Source organism: Bombyx mori, chromosome 10, assembly GCF_030269925.1.
Source record: "Bombyx mori chromosome 10, ASM3026992v2".
Taxonomy (NCBI): domain Eukaryota; kingdom Metazoa; phylum Arthropoda; class Insecta; order Lepidoptera; family Bombycidae; genus Bombyx; species Bombyx mori.
The window spans coordinates 15704464-15728745 of NC_085116.1; the positions used below are offsets into that span (position 1 = coordinate 15704464).

Genomic DNA, 24282 nt, shown 5'->3' on the forward strand with positions numbered 1-24282 from the left:
TTCACACTAAAAATCACAAACCTGATCACGTTGATTTGCGAGACCGTAAGCGTTAAAAAATCCTATCGTTACGGATATGGGTTTTATTCTATCTATGTACGCCATTAATTACCGGTGGAGTGAGGGGAGGACGTGCGTATTTAACAACACGTATACATCAGCGTTGTGCAGGGGAGGCGGCGCGGTTGGCATCGCCCGAAGCGCTAACTCGCTCAAAGTTGATCAACTAGAAAAAGACGATCGCTAGTGCGAGATTGTCGGATGCAATCGGAGGACAAATGGCGGGGGAGGGACGAATCGTGGGACAGGGGCGAGTTACAGGGGTGTCACAGCGTTATTCGTGTACAGTAACGGTTTAGCCCAAGCCGTAACGCTGGGCATGCCGCCGGCACGAAGGCAGACTTAGCACAGAGTGTGCTGAGGCTTTAGAGTCAGGGCCGGGAGCGTGAAGGCGCTTTTGTCGAGCAGCGCGGCGTTTCAATTTGGGGGCAACCTCGGTAGTTCGCGGGGTGACCTTGTGTTTGGTACAGGACGCAGCTAGGCGGTTCGTTTGCGGTTTTCCGGTCGCAAGCACAGAGGGCCGTTGCGTGATCGCCCAAACTTGATGCATCAGAAGCGCGACTGACAGTTACGGAATAAGTGCCCTTACTGTTGACAGTTATGGCACTGACTAGGAGTGCCTTTTTTGTGGGGGGTTTCCATGGCGACACCGGAAAGACCCTCATTATGTTGACACATGCATGTTACTCTAGTTTTTTAAATTCAGATTGACATCGTGGTCGTGTGGGATTCATTCTAAAATGCCATATCTGCAGGGAGATACTATAATAAATGAAACACATCTAAAATACATAAGGTTCAATTTATGTTGACTTTATATTTATATATATAAGCATCCTGGTCAGTTTATATTCTTGTCGTCGTATAAACCGTATCTCGTACTACTTAATTTTTTATTTCGGCTGCTAGTTCCTGCGCTCCAATTCTCCATAGAGCTTATAGAAGAGATCCCAGAAGGCCATCCGGTGGTGGAAGGGCCTGCTTCTGAGCTGCAGGTCGGTGTCGATGTCCAGATACGGCCGCTTGTTACCTTCTACTGTCGTCCACACGACCGGCAGCAGGTCCGTCGGCTCAGGGGTGGGGTTGCTGGAACATGGAAAGGCATCAAACGACATCTATACACATTGATCTCTGTAACGTTGAAGTCGTTGTGGCCTAAAGGAAGCCCGTTGCAATTTTTCTAATGCAATACGTACTAAACATATGCTCACGAATGACTTCCACGGTGAAGGAATAACATCGTGTAATGTCTGCGCGGTTAGGTATCAGCACCCTGCCCAGTTCTACCGTGAAGCAGTAATGCGTTTCGGTTTGAAGTGTGGGGCAGCCGTTGTAGGTGGGTGGTGAAATTTACGTTTTAGATGTTTATGGGTTCCGGTAACCACTTAACATAAGGTGAGTCATGAGCTAGTCTCGCCATATAAGTAATAAAACAAAAGAAAATGTAAGGAACTCGGTTGTTGCATTTGGAGTTCCATTATTCAAATTGTTTATTGGTATATATTTACGTATAAGCTGAACATACCCGTATTTAGCAAAATTAGCCCAAAGAGTAGTGATCCTGTCGATGATCAGTTGGTCCTCCTCGGCGATGTGTTGTCCCGGGACCGCATCCACGGCCAGCAGGTAGCCGAGCTCGTCCGCGTGCGCAGCGCCCTCCGCCGTTATGCCGAGGTACTGCTTCATGGCATTCCTGCCTCCGTCGTACGAGAACACGTAGTAATATACCTCCTTGTTACCGTCAGCCAATGACTTCTTAATAGACCGCTGGACGCCGTAGTTGTAGTAATAGTCCGATGCAAAATCTATAAACTCATCGAAAAACTTCTCGGTCAGCGTCTCGTCTCCGATGTAGAAATGTCTCACGTGGTCTTCCATCTCGCTATCGGTCAAGTTGAAAGCCCGTTCCAGAAAAGCTCGAATTCCTGTCACCTCGTAATCTTCTGGGGTCACAAAAGCATGTAATGTAAGAAATTCTTTATTGTTTACTCCATAAATAGCAGGAATGTTTCTAGCCCTTAAATTTTCAGGAAAGTCGGAAAGAAAACTGTCAACTCCGTCGTATTTGTTCTCTAGGCAAGGTCTGAGGGTGTTGCCTCCTAAGGTAGATCTTTGAGAAGTGCTAGCTGCGACCACCAGGTGGGGGTCTTGATCGACCAGAAACTTTATCGCCTCTGCGAAGTTATCAGTTTCGAATCCCAGTTGGCTCGCTATTTCTATTGGAACACGGTTGTTAGGTTTTCTAATACCCCCAGCAAAGAAAGCAGATCCACTCTGAATGATCACCTGATTGAACAGTTCATCTTTGTCGGTCAGTAAGTGTAGATCGACAGCGACGCCGCCAGCACTCTCTCCGAATAAGGTTATTTTAGAAACATCTCCGCCGAACGCTTCGATATTTTCCTTAATCCATCTGAGAGCAAGAGCTTGATCCTTCAAACCCTGGTTGCCGGGAATATCAGGACTGTCCAAGCATAAGAACCCGTAGGGTCCGAGTCGGTAGTTGACCGATACAACGATGACGTCATGTCGGACCAGGTCGTCGTAGGAGAAGTCCCTGCCTGTCCCACTGCCGGTGGCGAAGCTTCCTCCGTGAATCCAAATCATCACGGGGCGCTTGTTGCGCGATGTAGCCGTGTTTGGGACATAAACGTTCAGGTTTAAACACTGGAGACTACCAACTCCGACGCCCTTAGTAACTTGAGGACAAACTACGGAATCATCGTACGCTTCGAATGTCTCTTCGAATCCAGGGTGTGATACTGATGGCTGTAAAGTAAAATGTCCTTTGATTTCGATAGAATACTACAATAATTAATATACTGCTATTGTTTATTTTAATTAATAGGTTGAGAATTCTGGTTAATAAACTTAACACTTTAGAACCGCAAGAGATATCCGCGAAGAATTGATTTCGTTTAAAAAAATTAAATTGTATGTATCAACGCCGAAAAAAATTACAAAACTAACCTAAAACATATTCATTGAAATTTCTACCGGATAACATCTATCGCATCCATTACTTACTTATAAATGTTCTTTCACTGATTCGTATTATGGTAAATATAAGTATCTAAAACCCGATACTTTCAAATAGATTCATTCGTACTCACCCCGAAAGGATTGTTCTCATCAACTAGTGCGTACGGTATGCCCAAAAACTTCGCGAATTTCCATTTTCGGACCTCAGTCCCCTGATGAGTCCCCGCTGAGTATCAACAAGCGGGTCTATCCTCAATCGGGCAGCCACCGCCGACAACAAGCCTAACAGAGCAACCAATCGCAGCATACTTGCACTGGGAATGTGCTGTTTGGACGCTGTCAGATATTTATATAGTTAGGACCTGTAGCTCAAAATGATAACGGAGCGACAATCTCTGTTAAATCAAATTAGTCTGATATGCATTGTCACTCGGCCGTAATCGTCTCTTATCGATAGGATCTCTGATATTCTATATTCTTTCTGCATAATTAGATCTCTTATTGATAAAAATTCGAAAGTCATTAATTGAAATGTAATTTAAATTAATAAATTCTATCCAAAAACATCATGAATCATGAAAACAATACATATCATGGTCAGATATGTGAGCTTTTCAAATGTGATCATCGTTAATCGATTTATACTTATCGTCTCTGTGAATGCAAACCCGCCGCGCCATACATTACCACCCTAGTACTCACATGTGCGCAGATCGAAAGAAAGCTATATTTATCACTCGGTCACAGGCCAGAGAGTCACCCGGCTTGCCAGAGTCTATCCCTCCACTCGTTCCTGATGCTACCGATGCAGCGAGTGACGAGACTCCCGTTGTTGATGGATGCGGTGCTGAAGAACCTCTCATCAGAAGACGAAGAGTATGAGGCATGCATGCATGCACTGGCTACTCTGAACAATGTAAGCTTAATACTAATGCAACGTGATATATTTTACGTGGTTTTTATTCGTCAGCCGGGGTATTAGGGATTACGCTCATGTCTGACATCTATGCTAAAGACCATTGCTGTAGACCAGCCTTTCCCAAAGTGGGCGATAACGCCCCCTTGTGGGCGCTGCAGGCCTAAAAGGGGCGATAAGAGACCCAAAAAAAAATGGGGGCCTTGTGTAGAGGCTTGGGAGGCGTTTTGTAATTTCATCTAGGAGGGGACTCTTGGACACCGACTGAGCTTTCAACTCTCGACTACAACTTGTGAACATCAACTAATATTAGTTAAGATATTGCTCAAACTAACTCGGTTCGATATTCCTCTCCCCGTAATTCATATATCTATCCTGTTTTATTTAATAAATAAATTAAAAATTTTAATTGAATTGACAATAAGAATTGATGAAATTGCTGAAAACATTGAAGAATCATTGTGCAATCATCTGAGGACTAGTCAATTCTCAATTCAGTTGGTTGAGTCCACTTTACCAACTAATGAAGCATTGTAGCTGTCTTACGTGAGGTTTATAAAAGATGAGAAAATATGTGAAGAACAATTGTTTGCTGGAAATTTAGAGACCGAAAAAACCATATTCAAATACATTGGAAAAGTATTGTGATGAAAAAATTCTTGATGGCCTTGCTGTACATTGCGTTATTCATAGACAACATTTGGTTGCCAGAAATTTAAGTGAACGACTATTTCAATCAGTGCAATATGTCATCAAAGCAGTCAATAAAATCCGTAACAGCTCTTTGAATGATAGATTATTATCATCAGTTTTGTGTTACTAATGACGAAGATTTGGCTATCAAGAGGCAACTAATTGTCTGACTCGATTTTACAACCTGTCTGACTCTGTGATAGAGTTCTTGGAAACTAAAGATACAGAATTGCGCAAGAAGCTCATTACATCAAAACATGACATAGCTTACATCACTTACTTACTATTAATACTTTCAAATGTCAACACAGCAATATCACCTCAGCTGGAAGAAGAACTAACAGAATTGACAACGAACGAGGAAATAAAAATAAAGTTCAAAAATGGCTATCAAGAATGTTGGCTACAAAATCCTATCCCGCAATCGTACCCTGGATTGCTGTCAATCGTTCAACGATTCTTGACAGCAATCCCATCGTCATATTTGTGTGAAGGCGGATTTAGTGCTGTGGCAACGCTGCTTACTAAAAAGGGAAATCGTTTGCATGCAACGTGGCGACTTGTGGCTGTTCTTGAGTAAATTGGAACCTTGATATCAACAAACTTATTAAACAGCATCAGATTCATCCTACACATTAGTTTTTATATTAGAATCGATTATGTATGTTTTATTTTGAATAAAAGATACTCTGAATACTATAGAGTTGCGTTTCAATAATCATTTTCATTAGCAGGTGTAGCCCGTGAGAGTTCACTTGAGACCTCGCCGTTGTGTACTGCCACCTACTGCGCTCAGGTATCAAGTAAACTCTTGCGGGTTATAGTAAAAGTCTCGTTGAGAATGAATGTTTAATCTCCACTAATATAGCTGGCAATAATTCATTTAATTTGAAGTTATAGTGGTTTTTAAGTAAGTGAAAAAATGGGGGCGCTAAAAAGTAATTTATTCTCAAAGTGGGCAGTAGACAAATTAAGTTTGGGAGCCCCTGATCTAGATGTAGAATGTAACATTGTATCAATATTGGTTCAAATAAATGTGTAATAAGCATTTGCTTTTACTTTATTATGAAGTAAACAACCTATTTCTTAAAACAATTATTATTAGGTCTTAAAGGTAACATTTCTAAACTATTATATTATGTACACTAAAATTAAATTGAACTACTGTATAAAGATAAGATACGAACATGGCTTGGAATGGATCCATGATTTTCATCTCTGTCACGGAACGGAGGGGAGGGATTTGATAACAGCTGCCCGCGCGCCTCCAAGAGAGACCTAACAACTCAAGAGCAGCTGCTTCGCGAATGAATCTACTATCGATCGGGTCGCCAACCCGCTGAGAAGATCTGGCGAGAAACTCAGCGGGCTGATCTATGCGTTAGGTTGCACGTCGAACTCTTTGCCGAGTTCGACCTCTTAGTGTTAGAGCTGAAGGCGTCTAGTGCTGAGGTTAATGGATTTGATTGATTCGTAAGAACGTATCCGGGGCGTCGACGGTAACTGGCTCCTGCATGAGCAGGAGTTGGGGAGTAGTCAGCGGCGGCACATTTTACTCCGCTAGCAAATCATGGAATAATAAAGTCTGCAGAGAATAAACGCGATGCGATCACGCAGAGACCATCTGTGGGTGGAATGTCGTAGATGTATCCAGGATAACTCCCAGGTACTTGACCTTCCTGGCCTAAAGGATGGGTTGGCCGAAGAAGGCGATCTGGGGTGTGATATTTCTACCCCTAATGCGGGGGAGGAAATAGGGGTTGAATTCCCCCTTTGAAAGAGCACCGCTGTGGTTTTCGCCGAGTTAATATCGATGCGCCATTTCCGGAACCACTGTCCGAGTGCTACAGCTGCGCTTTGAAGTTTACTCGCAATTAGGGACTTGTTTCTACTCGAATAATAAACGGTCGTGTCGTCGGCGAATAAGGTTAACTGGATCTGCGGCCACTGAGGAATGACGTTGATAAATAAACTAAATAGGAACGGAGAGAGGACGAAGCCTTGCTGGTCCCCGCCCGTGAGAAGTCGCGGGGAGGAGCGGGGGTACCCTCGACTCGGTATCTGAAAAAACTATTCGACAAGAAGTCTCATATGTTGATCACGGTGAGACTGTCCGGCGCGCCCACGTTAAATAGTTTGAATAACAAACCGTTTTGCCAAAATTTTCGAACGCTTTTGCGACGTTGAAGAAGAGGGCTCCCGTATTAATCGGTTTACGTCAGTTAAGCTCAACGAGAAGGTGCTCCGTAAAGCGGTGCACCTGTTGTACGCATGAGTGAGTCGTGCGGAATCCAAATCGTTCATCAATAAGAATGCTCTTGGAGGAGACGAAGTCTCTGGGGCGATTGTAGAGTAGACGCTCGTACAGTTTTTCTAGAGGTTTTAGGAGGTTGATCGGGTTGACTAGTCGGAAGAATTTTCGGTTTATGGGGTTTATATATACCGATAACGTCCGCTTCTTTCCACACCGCAGGAAAGATGCAATTTGTCATAGGCATTGAAAATAAATGCCATCATCAGGATGAGTTAGGCGGGTAGAAATTTGATAGCACGATTAGATACATATACTATCAGAACCGGGAGCCTTACGAGGACGTAGGTCTTTGATCAGGTCTTTGACTTCCATCGATGTCTATGGCTTCAACGCTATCCTGAGGGGACGGGGTAGACTCTGGGCTAAGCGGGAGCGATGGTGGATCACATTCTGCCAGGCTAATGCCTCGCGTGTGCCAATCCACCACAGTTCTCGTGACGCGTTCCCGTTACGAGAACGTCAATCAGGAGCGCGACCAAGTTTCATAACGACGGGACGGTGGTCTGAGTCTAACTCTGAAACTACTTCATCGTTTTTTTTATATTGCCTAGATGGATGGACGATCTCACAGCCCACCTGGTTTTAAGTGGTTACTGGAGCCCAGAGACATCTACAACGGCTGCTCCACCCTTCAAACCGAAACGCATTACTACTTTACGGCAGAAATAGGCAGGGTGGTGGTGCCTCCCCGTGCGGACTCGCAAGAGGTCCTACCACTTACAAAATTTTAATTTTTGCGGCTTTGATTTTTATTACACGATGTTATTCCTTCACAGTGAAAGTCAATCGTGAACATTTGTTAAGTACGTATTTCATTAGAAAAATAGTACCCGGGCAGTGAATCGAGGTTAGCGGAACGACGATATCAAAGTTGAGATCGAGACGTCTACCGTTCGGGATTGTGGTATGCGAGTTCCACCTGATGTGCTTACAATTCAGGTCACCCGCCAGAATGACAGAGCATCCATGCCGAGCGCCTCGATGTCACTGTTTATAACGATCTTATCGAACGATCTTATCGAACGATCTTATGAGCGGACGCAATGACGATCGGCGAGTATCCCGTCAGTGAGATTCGGCACACTGATGCTTCGATGTGAGCGAGCGCAGAGGGTACCATCACCGCGAGCGGTAAGTCTGTCATTCTTAACCATGTATGGTTTGCAATTTTAGGGTCGCGACGCGTGGGTTTAAGGAGGGTCACCTGTACTAAGAAAATCTCAATACGATGGTCACACTAAAAATCACAATCCTGATCACGTTGATTTGCGAGACCGTAAGCGTTAAAAAATCCTATCGTTACGGATAGGAGTTTTATTCTATCTATGTACGCCACTGATTACCGGCGTAGAGAGTGGAGGACGTGCGTATTTGATGACGCGTATACGTCAGCGTTGTGCAGGGGAGGCGGTGCGGTTGGAATCGCTCGAAGCGCTAACTCGCTCAAAGTTGATCGACTGGAAAATGTCGATCGCTAGTGCGAGATTGTCGGACGCAATCGGACGACAAGTGGCGGGGGAAGGACGAATCGCGGAGGAGGGGCGAGTTACAGGGGTGTCGCAGCGTTATTCGTGTATGGCAACGGCTTAGCCCAAGCCGTAACGCTGGGCATGCTGCCGGCACAAAGGCAGACTTAGCACAGAGTGTGCTGAAGCTTCAGGGCCGGGAGCGTGAAGGCGGTGTTGTCGAGCAACGCGGCGTTTCAATTTGGGGGCAACCTCGGTAGTTCTAAACTAAGCGGTTCGATGGCGGTTTTCCGGTCACGAGCACAGAGGGCCGTGGCGTGATCGCCCAAACTTGAGACATCAGAAGCACGACTGACAGCTGCGGAATGAGTGCCCGTACTGTTGACAGCTATCAGCACTCACTAGAAGTGCCTTTTTTGTGGGGGGGTTTCCACGGCAACACCGGAAAGACCCTCACTATGTTGACACATGCATGTTACTCTAGTTTTTTAAATTCAGATTGACATCGTGGTCGTGTGGGATTCATTCTAAAATGCCATATCTGCAGAGAGAATCTATAATAAATGAAACACATCTAAAATGCATAAGATTCAATTTATGTTGATTTTATATTTATGTATATAAGAATCCTGGTCAGTTTATATTCTTGTATAACCTGTATATAAACCTTCATATAAACTGTATCTCGTACTGGTTAATTTTTTATTTCGGCTGCTAGTTCCTGCGTTCCAATTCTCCATAGAGCTTATAGAAGAGATCCCAGAAGGCCATCCGGTGGTGGAAGGGCCTGCTTCTGAGCTGCAGGTCGGTGTCGATGTCCAGATACGGCCGCTTGTTACCTTCTACTGTCGTCCACACGACCGGCAGCAGGTCCGTCGGCTCAGGGGTGGGGTTGCTGGAACATGGAAAGGCATCAAACGACATCTATACACATTGATCTCTGTAACGTTGAAGTCGTTGTGGCCTAAAGGAAGCCCGCTGCAATTTTTCTAATGCAATACGTACTAAACATATGCTCACGAATGACTTCCACGGTGAAGGAATAACATCGTGTAATGTCTGCGCGGGTAGGTACCAGCACCCTGCCCAGTTCTACCGTGAAACAGTTATGCGTTTCTGTTTTAAGGGTGGAGCAGCCGTTTTAGATGGGTGACGAAATTTACGTTGTATATGTTTATGGGTTCCTGTAACCACTTAACATAAGGTGGGTCACGAGCCAGTCTAACCATATAAGTAATAAAACAAAAGAAACTTTAAGGAAATCGGTTTGCAATTGGAGTTCCATTACTCAAATTGTTTATTGGTATATATTTACGTGTAAGCTGAACATACCTGTATTTAGCAAAATTTGCCCAAAGAGTAGTGATCCTGTCGATGATCAGTTGGTCCTCCTCGGCGATGTGTTGTCCCGGGACCAAATCCACGGCCAGCAGGTAGCCGAGCTCGTCCGCGTGCGCAGCGCCCTCCGCCGTTATGCCGAGGTACTGCTTCATGGCATTCCTGCCTCCGTCGTACGAGAACACGTAGTAATATACCTCCTTGTTACCGTCTGCCAATGACTTCTTAATAGACCGCTGGACGCCGTAGTTAAAGTAATAGTCCGACGCAAAATCTATAAACTCATCGAACTGCTTCTCGGTCAGCGTCTCGTCTCCGATGTAGAAATGTCTCACGTGATCTTCCATCTCGCTATCGGTCAAGTTGAAAGCCCGTTCCAGAAAAGTTCGAATTCCTGTCACCTCGTAATCTTCTGGGGTCACATAAGCATGTAATGTTAGAAATTCTTTATTGTTTACTCCATAAATAGCAGGAATGTTTCTAGCCCTTAAATTTTCAGGAAAATCCGAAAGAAAATTGCCAACTCCGTCGTATTTGTTCTCTCGGCAAGGTCTAAGAGTACCGCCTCTTATGGCAGAGCTTTGAGAAGTGCTGGCTGCGACCACCAGGTGGGGGTCTTGACTGGCCAGAAACTTTACCGCCTCTACGAAGTTGTCAGTTTCGAATCCCAGCTGGCTTGCTATTTCTATTGGAACACGGTTGCTAGGTTTCCTAATACCCCCAGCAAAGAAAACAGATCCACTCTGGATGATCACCTGATTGAACAGTTTATCCTGGTCGGTCAGTAGGTGTAGCTCGACAGCGATGCCACCAGCACTCTCTCCGAACAAGGTTATTTTAGAGACATCTCCGCCGAACGCTTCGATATTTTCCTTAATCCATCTGAGAGCAAGAGCTTGATCCTTCAAACCCTGGTTCCCGGGAATATCAGGACTGTCCAAGCATAAGAACCCATAGGGTCCGAGTCGGTAGTTGACCGATACGACGATGACGTCATGTCGGACCAGGTCGTCGAAGGAGAAGTCCCTGCCTGTCCCACTGCCGGTGGCGAAGCCTCCTCCGTGGATCCAAATCATCACGGGGCGCTTGTTGCGCGATGTAGCTGTGTTTGGGACATAAACGTTCAGGTTCAAACACTGGAGACTACCAACTCCGACGCCCTTAGTAACTTGAGGACAAACTACGGAATCATCGTATGCTTCGAATGTCTCTTCGAAACCAGGGTGTGGTACTGATGGCTGAAAAATAACATGTTCTTTGATTTCGATAGAATATTACAATTATTACGAGTATTGTAATGTTAGATTGTTTATTTTAATTAATAGGTTTAGAATTCTTCTCCTGAATGCTTGTAAGCAAACTTAACACTTTAGAACCTCTGGAGAGAAGCGTAAAATTTTGGCTTTCGTTTTTAAAAAATAATAATATAAACGCCGAATAAAGTTACAATATGAACCCAAACATATTCATTGAATTTTGTACCTTATAACATCTATCGCATCCATATAAATATTATTTGACTGATTCGTGTTTTGGTAAAAATAAGTATCTTAGACCCCGATACTTCAAAATACACTCATTTGTACTCAAGCGTCATTTCGGATCCTGCTGATCCACTAGCGGTGCTTTTGGGTACCTCAAGCACCGGTCGTCATCCTTGCCGAACCCGTCGCTTGCGACGAAGGGCTCGGCGAGTAAATTAACCCACAGACACAACCCTCTGGGTTTCTCAGCGGATCTTCTCAGTGGGTCGCGCTTCCGATCCGGTGGTAGCTTCTACGAAACACTGCTCTTGCTAGGGCTAATGTTAGCAACGTCGTCAGGTTAGAGCCCCGTCAGCTCACCTAACTACTCATTCTGTGAATCTAGCATAACCCCTCAAGGCTACTAGAATAGGTAGGAAAAAATATATTCGTACTCACCCCGAAAGGATTGTTCTCATCAACTAGTGCGTACGGTATGCCCAAAAACTTCGCGAACTTTCCATTTTCGGACCTCAGTCCCCTGATGAGTCCCCGCTGAGTATCAACAAGGGGGTCTACCCTCAACCGGGCAGCCACCGCCGACAACAAGCCTAACAGAGCAACCAATCGCAGCATACTTGCACTGGGAATGTGCTGTTTGGACGCTCTCAGATATTTATATAGTTAAGACCTGTAGCTCAAAATGATAACGGAGCGACAATCTCTGTTAAATCAAATAAATCTGATATGCATTGTCACGCACCCGTAATCGTCTCTTATCGATAGGATCTCTGATATTCTATATTCTTTCTGCATAATTAGATCTCTTATCGATAAGAATTCGAAAGTCATTAATTGAAATTAGTGAATATTGTCCAAAAACATCATGAATCGTGAAAACAATACATATTATGGTCAGCCGTGCGATTCTGTAAGCGTTGTTTAACAAACTCGCACGTGAATTTGGTGTGAGTTTTCAAATTGGCATTCTGTAAATTTCATTGTAGTGACGAATCTACACTAGCGCCCCTCGCGGGTGAATTGAACTAGCAAGCGTGAGTTTTTTTTACTAAAATGTATGAGTTGACGTTTGAAACGGCATTCTGTAGTGTAAATCACGTCGAATTTCGGCAAGAACTTCGCATCGCAAAATCATTTTATTTGTCAAATCAAAAGTTAGTGTTTTAAGTGTTTGTTGTGAGTGAGAATATACGAAAACGTTATAAACGGCTGTTAATTATTAAAAAAATACTATTAATTAACAAAATTGCACTTTAAAATAACTTTATTCTTCATCGATATTTTATGGAGCGTATGTTTTTATTGAAAACATTGTTGAAAAGGCTGACGCTACGGATCAGCGTGAAATGCGTCGGCAAGCCTACGAAATTCACAATTTATCACTTTTAACTTGAGATGACGACTATGTAAAAGTATAAAGAAAGTGTATAGATTGTCGAAGGATCATATGAACCAGTTAGGGTGTGAATTACACCCTTTGACGAAGACCACTAAAAGCCATTGAAAAGGACTTTCAACTCTTCTAAAGGTAGGTATTCCATGTGGTAAGATTGTGTCTTTATGTACAAAATAGGTACTTTAAAACATATTATTAAAGTTTGCTCATTTGTTTATATCCAACTCTCCCATTATTGTAAAACAATACCACTAAACTAATCTACCAAAAATATCTTGAAAGAATACAAATTAGATTCTCTATTAACTATGTGTATTGTATAATGATTATTTCTTAGTTTCAGTTACTGTGCACCTTGTTTATTTGGGCAAATGAAGTTACCAAAAAAATCATAAAAGAAAATATAAGAACATATTTGTCCCAGATATCCCAGTGTATATCTGAGGTTGTGGAGGCTCTGAACAACCCAGCAACTATATATAAATATTTAAGATTCCCGCAGAATGCTCAAGAATGGCAAAAGTTGAAGGAAAACTGAAGAAAAAAGAAGAAGGTGGTTTAAACTAAATAAATATTTTTTTTCTTCATAAAAAAGTACCAATATTAATCTAATGCAAAATATTGCAGTTTTTGTAAAAAAATTAAAATCACTTTGGTTGTTGGGTGTATTGATGGGACGTTGGTGGCCTTAAAAAGACCTGCTACCAATAAAAAATGGTTTTACTGTCACAAAGGCTATCATGCCAGAAAATGTACAATTTGTAAAGCCATTAATATTTTTCGAAATTCTGATGATATGTAATCCATAAACGAAATGTGTATTATGAACTATGTATTCAGATTGTATTCATTTCAGTTAAATTGAATTGTGTATATTGCTTTAAAGTTATTGTGAAATTTAGTATTTATATTAAATAAACTTTATTCAGTTATAAAAAAAACAAAATAAAATCTACTAAAGATTAGTCAACAGCAAGTAATGACCATTATAATTATTTAACATCTTTTCGGTCTTTCTGTATATGCTCAACGTTCCAACCTTATGAAACCTTTTGCTAATTTTTTTTTCATTTCACCATCTAAATGGTTAGACGAGCTCACAGCCCACCTGGTGTTAAGTGGTTACTGGAGCCCATAGACATCTACAACGTAAATGCGCCACCAACCTTGAGATATAAATTCGAAGGTCTCAGTATAGTTACAACGGCTGCGCCACCCTTCAAACCGAAACGCATTACTGCTTCAGAAATAGGCGATAATGCTATGCTAGCTAATACCTGCTAATAATGGCTAGCTAATGCTAATACGGAGAGAGATACTCCTGAAGGTTTGTAGCACCACCTTCATTCCACTGCCCGTAACTCAGTGAAAAGAACAATAGTTCTGTTAAAGAGTAGATTCAGGTGTTTGTCAGGTGCCAATTTATCACCCTGATAAGGTAGCAAAAATAGCTGTTGTCTGTTGTGTTTTGCACAACATTTGCAATTGTGCAGAGCTGCCAGTTCCCATAATCTCAGACTATGAGATTACATTTACATTATGGTGGTCATGTTGAATTACTTTGTTAAATTCTACTAATTAGCTTACTTATAGTGTGAAGTAACTTCAAATATAAATTAATGATTTATAAAAATAGTTTTATTATAGTTTTATTCAATAGTTATATACAATAATTTTGAAATTTGTTTGCATCAGTAATATGTGGAAATACAGGTTTAAAATTCCTAGCTGCATATGCTAATTCCACCAACAGTTCATCCTTCTTGCAGACTGTCGACTATTTATTCCCCCAGGTTGTTTAAGTTATATATCCTGGTACTGTGTAATTTGTTGTAATTTGAGTACACTCTGCTTTTCATTGAAAAGTGGTGAAATAGCAGGTCAGGTGTTGAGGTGCTGAAAAAAATAAATTTATTTAAAAACAAGGTTAGTTAAAATACAATGTTTAGAATACATACAAGAAAAGGTTTTTATTAACAAGTAACAGCATTATGCACAAATCAATGTCCCTAATATGGTTGTTCAATGAATAGGTACTTTGACCTGAATAAACACTTACCTAACAACCCAATCTCTTGACTAACATGAGACCTACTGTGGCTGGAGCTACTAGTAGTAGCATCACAATAAGTAGAAGTCACTTGCATTTAGTTAGGGGAGGATGACTGCAAAATAGGTGATTCTTGATGCAATGCTAAAAAGCCACTAAATATTAATTTTTAAAATGCAAGTTTTGTTTAGGTATTTATTTAAGATAATTAGGTATAACATACATACCTGTATGTTTGGGATTGTTCCAATACTGATACATTTTCCGAGTTGGCAATAAATTCTCCTTACAATATTCTGATGATGTGGATTAGTATTTTCAATCTGTTGTAGTTCCTTAAATATAATAAAATAGGTTATGCCTAAATTTTGTTCATTTATTTTAAACGGAGTATGCAGCCTTTAGCCTACATAATGTCAGTTTAGTCAATACTCTGGAACTGCCTGCCACCCCTGTACCAATATGCACACCCTTTACCATAAATACAGTCACCTCTGCATCAATAAAAACATTCCAACAACATCAATCCAACTTGCAATACCTAAATTGTTAATGATTTGATTTATTTAATTCAATATATTTTTTTTGTTATTGGTGGATTTGAGATACAGATAAATTACCGATATTCCCTGTTAAAATAGAATATCAATAAAAACGTAGTAGATAGATTTATCATACATAAATAGATGTTAACATGTCCTAAATATCTCACCGGGAATGGATCATATCTGACAAGAGAATTTAGTTCCTATATTTTTTTAATATCCTTGTTCTCTTATTCAACATGTTGAGATACGATTAAACCTTTTGTTTCGCTAGCTTTTAATCCAAAACGTCTATCAATGCCTCTATTTGCACCAATGTCGGATGAGAAGAACGCTCGTTAAATCTGTTGGTAATATATTGAAATTTTAGATTAAAAAACAAATGGATGAACCATTGATAGCCTGAAAACTAACTTTTACTTACCTCATAATTTTTATTTAACGTTAAATTCACTCACAAAGTAACAAAAAAATTAGAAAAAGTAAAATAAAAACTTCCGACCGCTCGAGATTGTTTTGAAAACAATTAAAATTTTATTTTTTTATTCTGGTATTCGCTAGTGCACGCAAAGGAACTTAGCGTGCAGCCAGAAATTACAATTAATATCATAAATATATGACTTTTAATTTTCTTTTTAGATATATTAGATGTGGCTTTAACACCAAAGCTTAAATTCATAGTATTTTCTTACAGAATGCTTATAAATACAACGAAAAACTGAAACCGGTAAGCTTCGATTTACATTTGCGTGTTTACGGCTATCCCTAGTAGTAGTATAAACAAACTTCGTTGTCACTTCACTTCGCTCGAGGCAGGGTAATTAAGATTAGTGTTTACAGAATGCCAATTCAAGGTCATTCTATTGCGAATGCGAAGTGATGGAGAATTTCGTAGTGAGATGCGAGTTCTTGTTTGACTTTTAGAGAATCGCAAGGCAGATATGTGAGTCCTTTAAATATGATAATCGTTAATCGATCTATACTTATCGTCTCTGTGAATGCAAACCCGCCGCGCCATACATTACCACCCTAGTACTCACATGTGCGCAGATCGAGAGAAAGCTATATTTATCACTCGGTCACAGGCTAGAGAGTCACCCGGCTTGCCAGAGTCTATCCCTCCACTCGGTCCTGATGCTACTGATACAGCGAGTGACGAGACTCCCGCTGTTGATGGATGCGGTGCTGAAGAACCTCTCATCAGAAGACGAAGAGTATGAGGCGTGCATGCATGAACTGGCTACTCTGAACAATATAAGTTTAATACCAATGCAACGTGATCTATATTTTACGTGGTTATTAATCGTCAGCCGGGGCATTGGGGATTACGCTCATCTCTGACATCTGTGCTAAAGACTAGTAGACCAACCTTTCCCAAAGTGAGCGATAACGCCCCCTTGTGGGCACTGCAGGCCTAAAAGGGGGCGGTAGAGACCCAGAAAAAGATGGGGGCGTTGTGTAAAGGCTTGGGGGCCGATTTGTAATTTCATCTAGGAGGGGACTCTTGGACACCGACTGTGCTTTCAACTCTCAACTACAACTTGTGAACTGTTTTATTGAATAAATTAAATAAAAATTGAAATTGAATTGAAAATAAGAATTGATGAAATTGCTGAAAACATTGCAGATTCAATGTGCAATCATCTGAGGACTAGTCGATTCTCAATTCAGCTGGTTGAGTCCACTTTACTAACTAATAAAGCATTGTTACGTGAGGTTTATAAAATATGAGAAAATATGTGAAGAACAATTTTTTGCTGGAGTTTAGAGACCGATACAAAAGGCGAAACCACATTCAATACATTGGGGAAAAGTATTGTGATGAGAAAGAGATTCCGTCGAAAAAGATTATATCAGTTGCCACGGATGGCGCTCCGGCTATGACAGGGTACCATAAAGGTTTCATAGTGTACTTAAAAAATAAAATTCCTGATGTCCTTGCTGTACATTGCGTTATTCATAGACAACATTTCATTGCTAGAAATTTAAGTGAACGACTATTTCAATTAGTGCAATATGTCATCAAAGCAATCAATTAAATCCGTAACAGCTTTTACTGGTGGTAGGACCTCCGCACGGGTAGGTACCACCACCCTGCTTATTTCTGCCGTAAAGCAGTAATGCGTTTCGGTTTGAAGGGTGGGGCAGCCGTTGTAACTATACTGAGACCTTAGAACTTATATCTCAAGGTGGGTGGCGCATTTACGTTGTAGATGTCCATGGGCTTCAGTGACCACTTAACACCAGGTGGGCTGTGAGATCGTCTACCCATCTAAGCATTAAAAAAAAAGCTCTTTGAATGATAGATTATTATCATCAGCTTTGTGTTACTAATGACGAAGATTTGGCTATAAAGAGGCAACTAATTGTCTGACTCGATTTTACAACCTGTTTGACTCTGTCATAGAGTTCTTGGAAACTAAAGATACAGAATTGCGCAACAAGCTCATTACATCAAAGTATGATAATAATATAGCTTACATGAAAGATCTGTATAAATTGTTCAACAACCGTGAATCTCCAACTGCAAGCCGATGAACTAAATTTGATTAAAACAAAAAAATTACCACAGTCAGACCGTTTCTATACAAAAAAAATTTGGGTAGACGTGAGTTTCACAATCATATGAATTTATCAGTATCCTGCAGTAACGACTTCTTGTTTGAATACTGCCAACATTTGGAAAACCTCCACATTGACTTCACCGAACGATACCAGGACTTTTAGAACTTGGAAATACCAGACTGAATGTTGGACCCGCTTTCAAATGTCAACACAGCAATATCACCTCAGCTGGAAGAAGAACTTACAGAATTGACAACGAACGAGGAAATAAGGGTATAAAATAACGTATGTTCCATGGGGAGTGCTCTGTGGAATTGTTTGAGATGATACCATCATCTCGTTTTTACCATCGCACCGCCCGCCACCGGAGTAGAGTTCATTCATACTACCTGGAGCCACTGCGGTCATTCACAGTGCGTTTCCAGAGGTCTTTTTTGCCACGTACCATTCGGCTATGGAATGAGCTCCCTTCCACGGTGTTTCCCGAGCGTTATGACATGTCCTTCTTCAAACGAGGCATGTGGAAAGTATTAAGCGGTAGTCAGCGGCTTGACTCTGCCCCTGGCATTGCTGAAGTCCATGGGCCACGGTACCCACTCACCATCAGGTGGGCCGTATGCTCGTCTTCCCACAAGGGCAATAAAAAAAATTTAAAAGTAAAAAAATAAAAATCAAGTTCAAAAATGGCTACCAAGAATGTTGGCACCAAAAACCGTTCCCGCAATCGTACCCTGGATTGCTGTCAATCGTTCAACAATTCTTGACAGCATTCCCATCGTCATATTTGTGTGAAGGCGGATTTAGTGCTGTGGCAACGCTGCTTACTAAAAAGGGAAATCGTTTGCATGCAACGTGGCGACTTGTGGCTGTTCTTGAGTAAATTGGAACCTTGATATCAACAAACTTATTAAACAGCATCAGATTCATCCTACACATTAGTTTATATATTAGAAACGATTATGTATGTTTTATTTTGAATAAAAGATACTCTGAATACTATAGAGTTGCGTTTCAATAATCATTTTCATTAGCAGGTGTAGCCCGTGAGAGTTCACTTGAGACCTCGCGCTCAGGTGTCAAGTTAACTCTTGCGGGTTATAGTAAAAGTCTCGTTGAGAATGAATGTTTAATCTCCACTAATATAGCTCGCAATAATTAATTTAATTTGAAGTTATAGTGGTTTTTAAGTAAGTGAAAAAATGGGGGCGCTAAAAAATAATTTACTCTCAAAGTGGGCAGTAGACAAAATAAGTTTGGGAGCCCCTGATCTAGATGTAGAATGTAACATTGTATCAATATTGGTTCAAATAAATGTGAAATAAGCATTTGCTTTTACTTTATTATGAAGTAAACAACCTATTTCTTAAAACAATTATTATTAGGTCTTAAAGGTATCATTTCTAAATTAAATATTATATTATGTACACTAAAATTAAATTAAACTACTGTATAAACATAAGATACGAACAGGCTTGGAATGGATCCATGATTTTCATCTCTGTCACGGAACGGAGGGGAGGGATTTGATAACAGCTGCCCGCGCACCTCGAAAAGAGACCTAACAACTCAAGAGCAGCTGCTTCGCGAATGAATCTACTATCGATCGGGTCGCCAACCCGCTGAGAAGATCTGGCGAGAAACTCAGCGGGCTGATCTATGCGTTAGGTTGCACGTCGAACTCTTTGCCGAGTTCGACCTCTTAGTGTTAGAGCTTTTTTTTTTTTTTTTTTTATGATTGAAATATTACTGGTGGCCCGGAGGCCTTTCCAGTTTCACCAGGACAGGTGGGCGAGCAAAGGCTCAGCCAGGAGGGGTGGGATTTGCTAACAGCTACCCGAGCGCCTCCGAAGGAGACCTAACAGCTCAAGAGCAGTTGCTTCGCGAATGAATCTACTACCGGATCGGAATCGCGACCCGCTGAGAAGATCCGGCGAGAAACTCAGCGAGCTGATTCATGGGTTAGGTTGCACGGCGAACTCTTTGTCGAGTTCGACGAGTACGGTTACCGGGGTCCCTAAGCCTGCTCCTAGTGTTAGAGCTGAAGGCGTCTAATGCAAAGGTTATTGGATCTGATGGATCCGTAAGGACGTGTCTAGGGCGTCGACGGTGACTGGCTCCTGCGTGATCAGGATTCGGGGAGTAGTCAGCGGCGGCAACGATAAGGCGATTATCATGACGCATAGCCTTATCGAAGTACCGTTCCGACGCTGACTTCATGTATTTCTGGATAGATTCGAGGCCCAGGTCGTCGTGTAGGTCAACGTTCCTCACGAACCACGGAGCTCCGACGGCTAACCTGCAAAAGCGGGATTGTAGAGATTGGAGGGTGTCTATGTGTGTGCGGGCCGCGTGAGCGAACACCACACTCGCGTAAGTCATGACGGGCCTTATGCAAGTTTTGTAAAGTGTCACCTTGTTCCGAAGGGACATTTTACTCCGCTTACAGATCATGGGGTAGAGTCTACCGAGAATAAACGCGGCACGGTCACGGACTGATTTTATATGCGGGCGGAATGTCATCGATGCATCCAGGGTAACGCCCAGGTACTTGACCTTCCTGGCCCAGGGTATGGGTTGTCTAAAAAGAGTAATCGGGGTGTTAGAGCTGAAGGCGTCTAGTGCTGAGGTTAATGGATTTCATTGATTCGTAAGAACGTATCCGAGGCGTCGACGGTAACTGGCTCCTGCATGAGCAGGAGTTGGGGAGTAGTCAGCGGCGGCGACATTTTACTCCGCTAGGAAATCATGGAATAATAAAGTCTGCAGAGAATAAACGCGACGCGATCACGCAGAGACTATCTGTGGGCGGAATGTCGTAGATGTATCCAGGATGACTCCCAGATATTTGACCTTCCTGGCCTAAAGGATGGGTTGGCCGAAGAAGGCGATCTGGGCTGTAATATTTCTACCCCTAATGCGGGAGGAAATAGGGGTTGAATTCCCCCTTTGAAAGAGCACCGCTGTGGTTTTCGCCGAGTTAATATCGATGCGCCATTTCCGGAACCACTGTCCGAGTGCTACAGCTGCGCTTTGAAGTTTACTCGCAATTAGGAGAATAAGGTTAACTGGATCTGCGGCGACCGAGGAATGACGTTGATAAATAAACTAAATACGAACGGAGAGAGGACGAAGCCTTGCTGGTCTCCGCCCGTGACAAGTCGCGGGGAGGAGCGGGAGTATCTGAAAAAACTGTTCGACAAGAAGTCCCATATTGTTGATCACGGTGAGACTGTCCGGCGCGCCGACGTTAAATAGTTTGAATAACAAACCGTTTTGCCAAATTTTCGAACGCTTTTGCGACGTTGAAGAATAGGGCTCCCGTATTAATCGGTTTACGTCAGTCAAGCTCAACGAGAAGGTGCTCCGTGAAGCGGTGCACCTGTTGTAGGCATGAGTGATTCGTGCGGAATCCAAATCGTTCATCCATAAGAATGCTCTTGGAGGAGACGAAGTCTCTGAGGCGATTGTAAAGTAGACGCATGTACAGTTTTTCTAGAGACGTGAGGTTTTTTTTCTTCTCTTTTCCTCTGCAAGGGTGCAAAGCTTTAAGGGCCAGAACATAGAGTCTTTCATGTTTTGTTACTTATTCTACGGTCTCTCTCAAGCATTCCGTCCTCTATTACCATTCCAGTTCTATCATTTATCCCTCTCGTACTTTCATTCTTCTCACACATGCTTTAATTCTATAATTAACGTGGGGTCTAGGAGTGTATCGGAAGGGTTGTTTACTTTTTATTTCAGTTTCTTAATCTAATTAATTAGTAGAGTTAGATTTTTCTTACTGACTATATCTTACGCTATTCTTAACAACTATTTATTTTAACTTATTTAATTAATGCTATTCTACAATATGCTCACGATACGAGGGCTGCACTAAAAGTATCGGGAATGGAATATTTCCACTGTTCCTGTCATATTAAAATCTTTTTAATTGAAAATCGAATACCATTTATTTATTTAAAAAAAGATTCTCGGTCTTGTCACGAGGTTTTGTCAAACTTGTTTAGTCGTTGAGATAATGGAATTGACTCGAGAAAATCAAGAGCGATGATTTATTATGACTTTCGAAGTGGTTTAACACAAAAACAGTGTGTTGACCGGATGATTTCTGCATTTGGTGATGAAGCCCCATCCAAAACCACAATTTATCGCTGGTTTGCTGAGTTTCAACGTGGACGTGTCAAGCAAAATTCAATTCAAATTCAAAATCATTTATTTCAACTTAGATGTCAGTATGACACACTTGTTGAATGTCAAAATACAAATAACAATGTTAACTCTACCACCGGTTCCAAAAAAAGCCACAGTCCTGAGAAGAACCGGCGAAACAAACTCAGCGGAAAGCTCAGTGATGATCCCCGTCAAGGTCGTCCAAAAACTGCAGTCACCCAAGAAAACGTTGATGCTGTGCGTAAGCTGATTGAGGAAGATCGACATGTGACATACCGCGAAATTCAGGCAACTTTAGACATTGGCATGAGTCAAATACAAATAATCTTGCATGAACAATTAGGTGTAAAAAAGTTGTTTTCCCGATGGATACCGCATTCGCTCTGTGAAGAGCAAAAAGCGGCTCGCGTTACTTGGTGCGTAAGAACTCTCGAAAGATTCCACGCAGGATCTTCAAATGCTGTATACAACATTGTATCAGGTGACAAATCCTGGATATACTGCCTAAATGCCATCATCAGGATGAGTTGGGCGGGTAGAAATTTGATAGCACGATTAGATACATATATCAGAACGAGGAGCCTTACGAGGACGTAGGTTTTTGATCAGGTCTTCGACTTCCATCGGGGTAACGGGTGGTAACGCGTCCGAAGTTGGCAAAGACGCTCTGCGTTCGACCTCACTACTACTACTACTAATTTTAGATGAACAGATTTCGCGGATTGAGGGCTGGGGATGCACTGGGCTTGCAGTGAATCGGCCAGCAATTCTCTTTTTAGTCGTAATCGTATGCCGCCAGTCGACCTGAAGGGCCTATAAGGGAGAGCTTAGATACTACCATATTCGATTTGAGACTCCTAGCTAAATGGTAGTAAGATCATTGGGAGGACGCGAGGCCTTCTATGAAACTAAGCCACCTGGCATTTTGGATTTTGGCGACGCTAGATTTTACGTCGCGTTGTAAGGCATGCATTCGAATATAATTTTTCTCGGTAGGATACCTATCGTAAGCCTGGATCGAGGTGCTCTTGGCTCTAAGGAGTTCCCTGTCATCGACGGGCAATTTGAATCGGTGAAGAAAGTCCTACGCTACATCTTGCTTCGGTGACCTATCTAATATCTAGATGATGTGTGACGTTACGATGTCTATGGCTTCAACGCTATCCTGGGGGGACGGGGTAGATTCCGGGCTAAGCTAAGGCTAAGAGGTCCTTAATACATACAAAATTTAAATTTTTGCGGGTTTGATTTTTATTACACGATGTTATTCCTTCACAGTGGAAGTCAATCGTGAACATTTGTTAAGTACGTATTTCATTAGAAAAATAGTACCCGCCTGCGGGATTCGAACATCGTTGCATCGCTAGATACGAATGCACCGAACGTCTTATCCTTTAGGCCACGATGACTTCATAATGTATGCACAGAGTCAAGTTTTTTAATAATGCTATTTCGAGTATATCCGGACGATGGCGATATTTAGCAGGCAGTGAATCGAGGTGGAACGACGATATCGAAGTTGAGGTCGAGACGTCTACCGTTGGGGATTGTGGTATGCGAGTTCCACCTGATGTGTTTACAATTCAGGTCGCCCGCCAGAATGACGGAGCATTCCATGCCGAGCGCCTCAATGTCACTGCTTACAACGATCTTATCAGGTGAAGATAAGCGGACGCGATGACGATCGACGAGTATCCCGTCAGTGAGATTCGGCACACTAATGCTTTGATGTTAGCAGGCGCAGAGGATACCACCATCGGTACCACGAGCGGTAAGTCTGTCATTCTTAACCATGTTATAGTTCGCATTTTTAGGATCGCGACGCGCGGGCTTAAGGAGGGTCACCTGTACTAGGGAGATGTCAATATGATGTTCACACTAAAAATCACAAACCTGATCACATTGATTTGCGAGACCGTAAGCGTTAAAAAATCCGATCGTTACGGATATGGGTTTTATTCTATCTATTTACGCCATTAATTACCGTTGGAGTGAGGGGAGGACGTGCGTATTTAACAACACGTATACATCAGCGTTGTGCAGGGGAGGTGACGCGGTTGGCATCGCCCGAAGCGCTAACTCGCTCAAAGTTGATCAACTAGAAAAAGACGATCGCTAGTGCGAGATTGTCGGATGCAATCGGAGGACAAATGGCGGGGAAGGGACGAATCGTGGGACAGGGGCGAGTTACAGGGGTGTCACAGCGTTATTCGTGTACAGTAACGGTTTAGCCCAAGCCGTAACGCTGGGCATGCCGCCGGCACGAATGCAGACTTAGCACAGAGTGTGCTGAGGCTTTAAAG

At 42.3% G+C, this 24282-nt stretch overlaps 1 protein-coding gene, 2 long non-coding RNA genes and 1 pseudogene across 5 annotated transcripts; 1 reads left to right on the forward strand and 3 right to left on the reverse strand.

The window, feature by feature from the left end:
- Positions 1 to 843: 843 nt before the first annotated feature.
- On the reverse strand, positions 844 to 3373 carry LOC101741370 (juvenile hormone esterase-like; annotated as a pseudogene).
- A 5638-nt stretch (positions 3374 to 9011) lies between these two features.
- On the reverse strand, positions 9012 to 11923 carry LOC105842776 (esterase FE4). The gene is made up of 3 exons (XM_038013439.2): positions 11692 to 11923; positions 9764 to 11007; positions 9012 to 9326 (listed from the first exon to the last, which is right to left on the reverse strand). Exons 1-3 carry the CDS (start codon positions 11866 to 11868, stop codon positions 9146 to 9148), a joined length of 1602 nt encoding a protein of 533 aa, XP_037869367.1. The 5' UTR covers positions 11869 to 11923; the 3' UTR covers positions 9012 to 9145.
- A 255-nt stretch (positions 11924 to 12178) lies between these two features.
- On the forward strand, positions 12179 to 15065 carry LOC110386486 (uncharacterized). Its single transcript, XR_005245126.2, has 2 exons — positions 12179 to 12781; positions 12987 to 15065. It is a non-coding gene; the product is annotated as an uncharacterized LOC110386486 (long non-coding RNA).
- On the reverse strand, positions 14266 to 15790 carry LOC119629025 (uncharacterized). Of its 3 annotated transcripts, none has more exons than XR_005245125.2 (5): positions 15669 to 15790; positions 15412 to 15588; positions 14927 to 15034; positions 14709 to 14843; positions 14266 to 14545 (listed from the first exon to the last, which is right to left on the reverse strand). It is a non-coding gene; the product is annotated as an uncharacterized LOC119629025 (long non-coding RNA). The 3 variants fall into 3 exon arrangements; XR_009974111.1 differs by having other exon boundaries at positions 14709 to 14854; XR_009974110.1 differs by lacking the exon at positions 14709 to 14843.
- Between the last annotated feature and the right edge of the window lie 8492 nt (positions 15791 to 24282).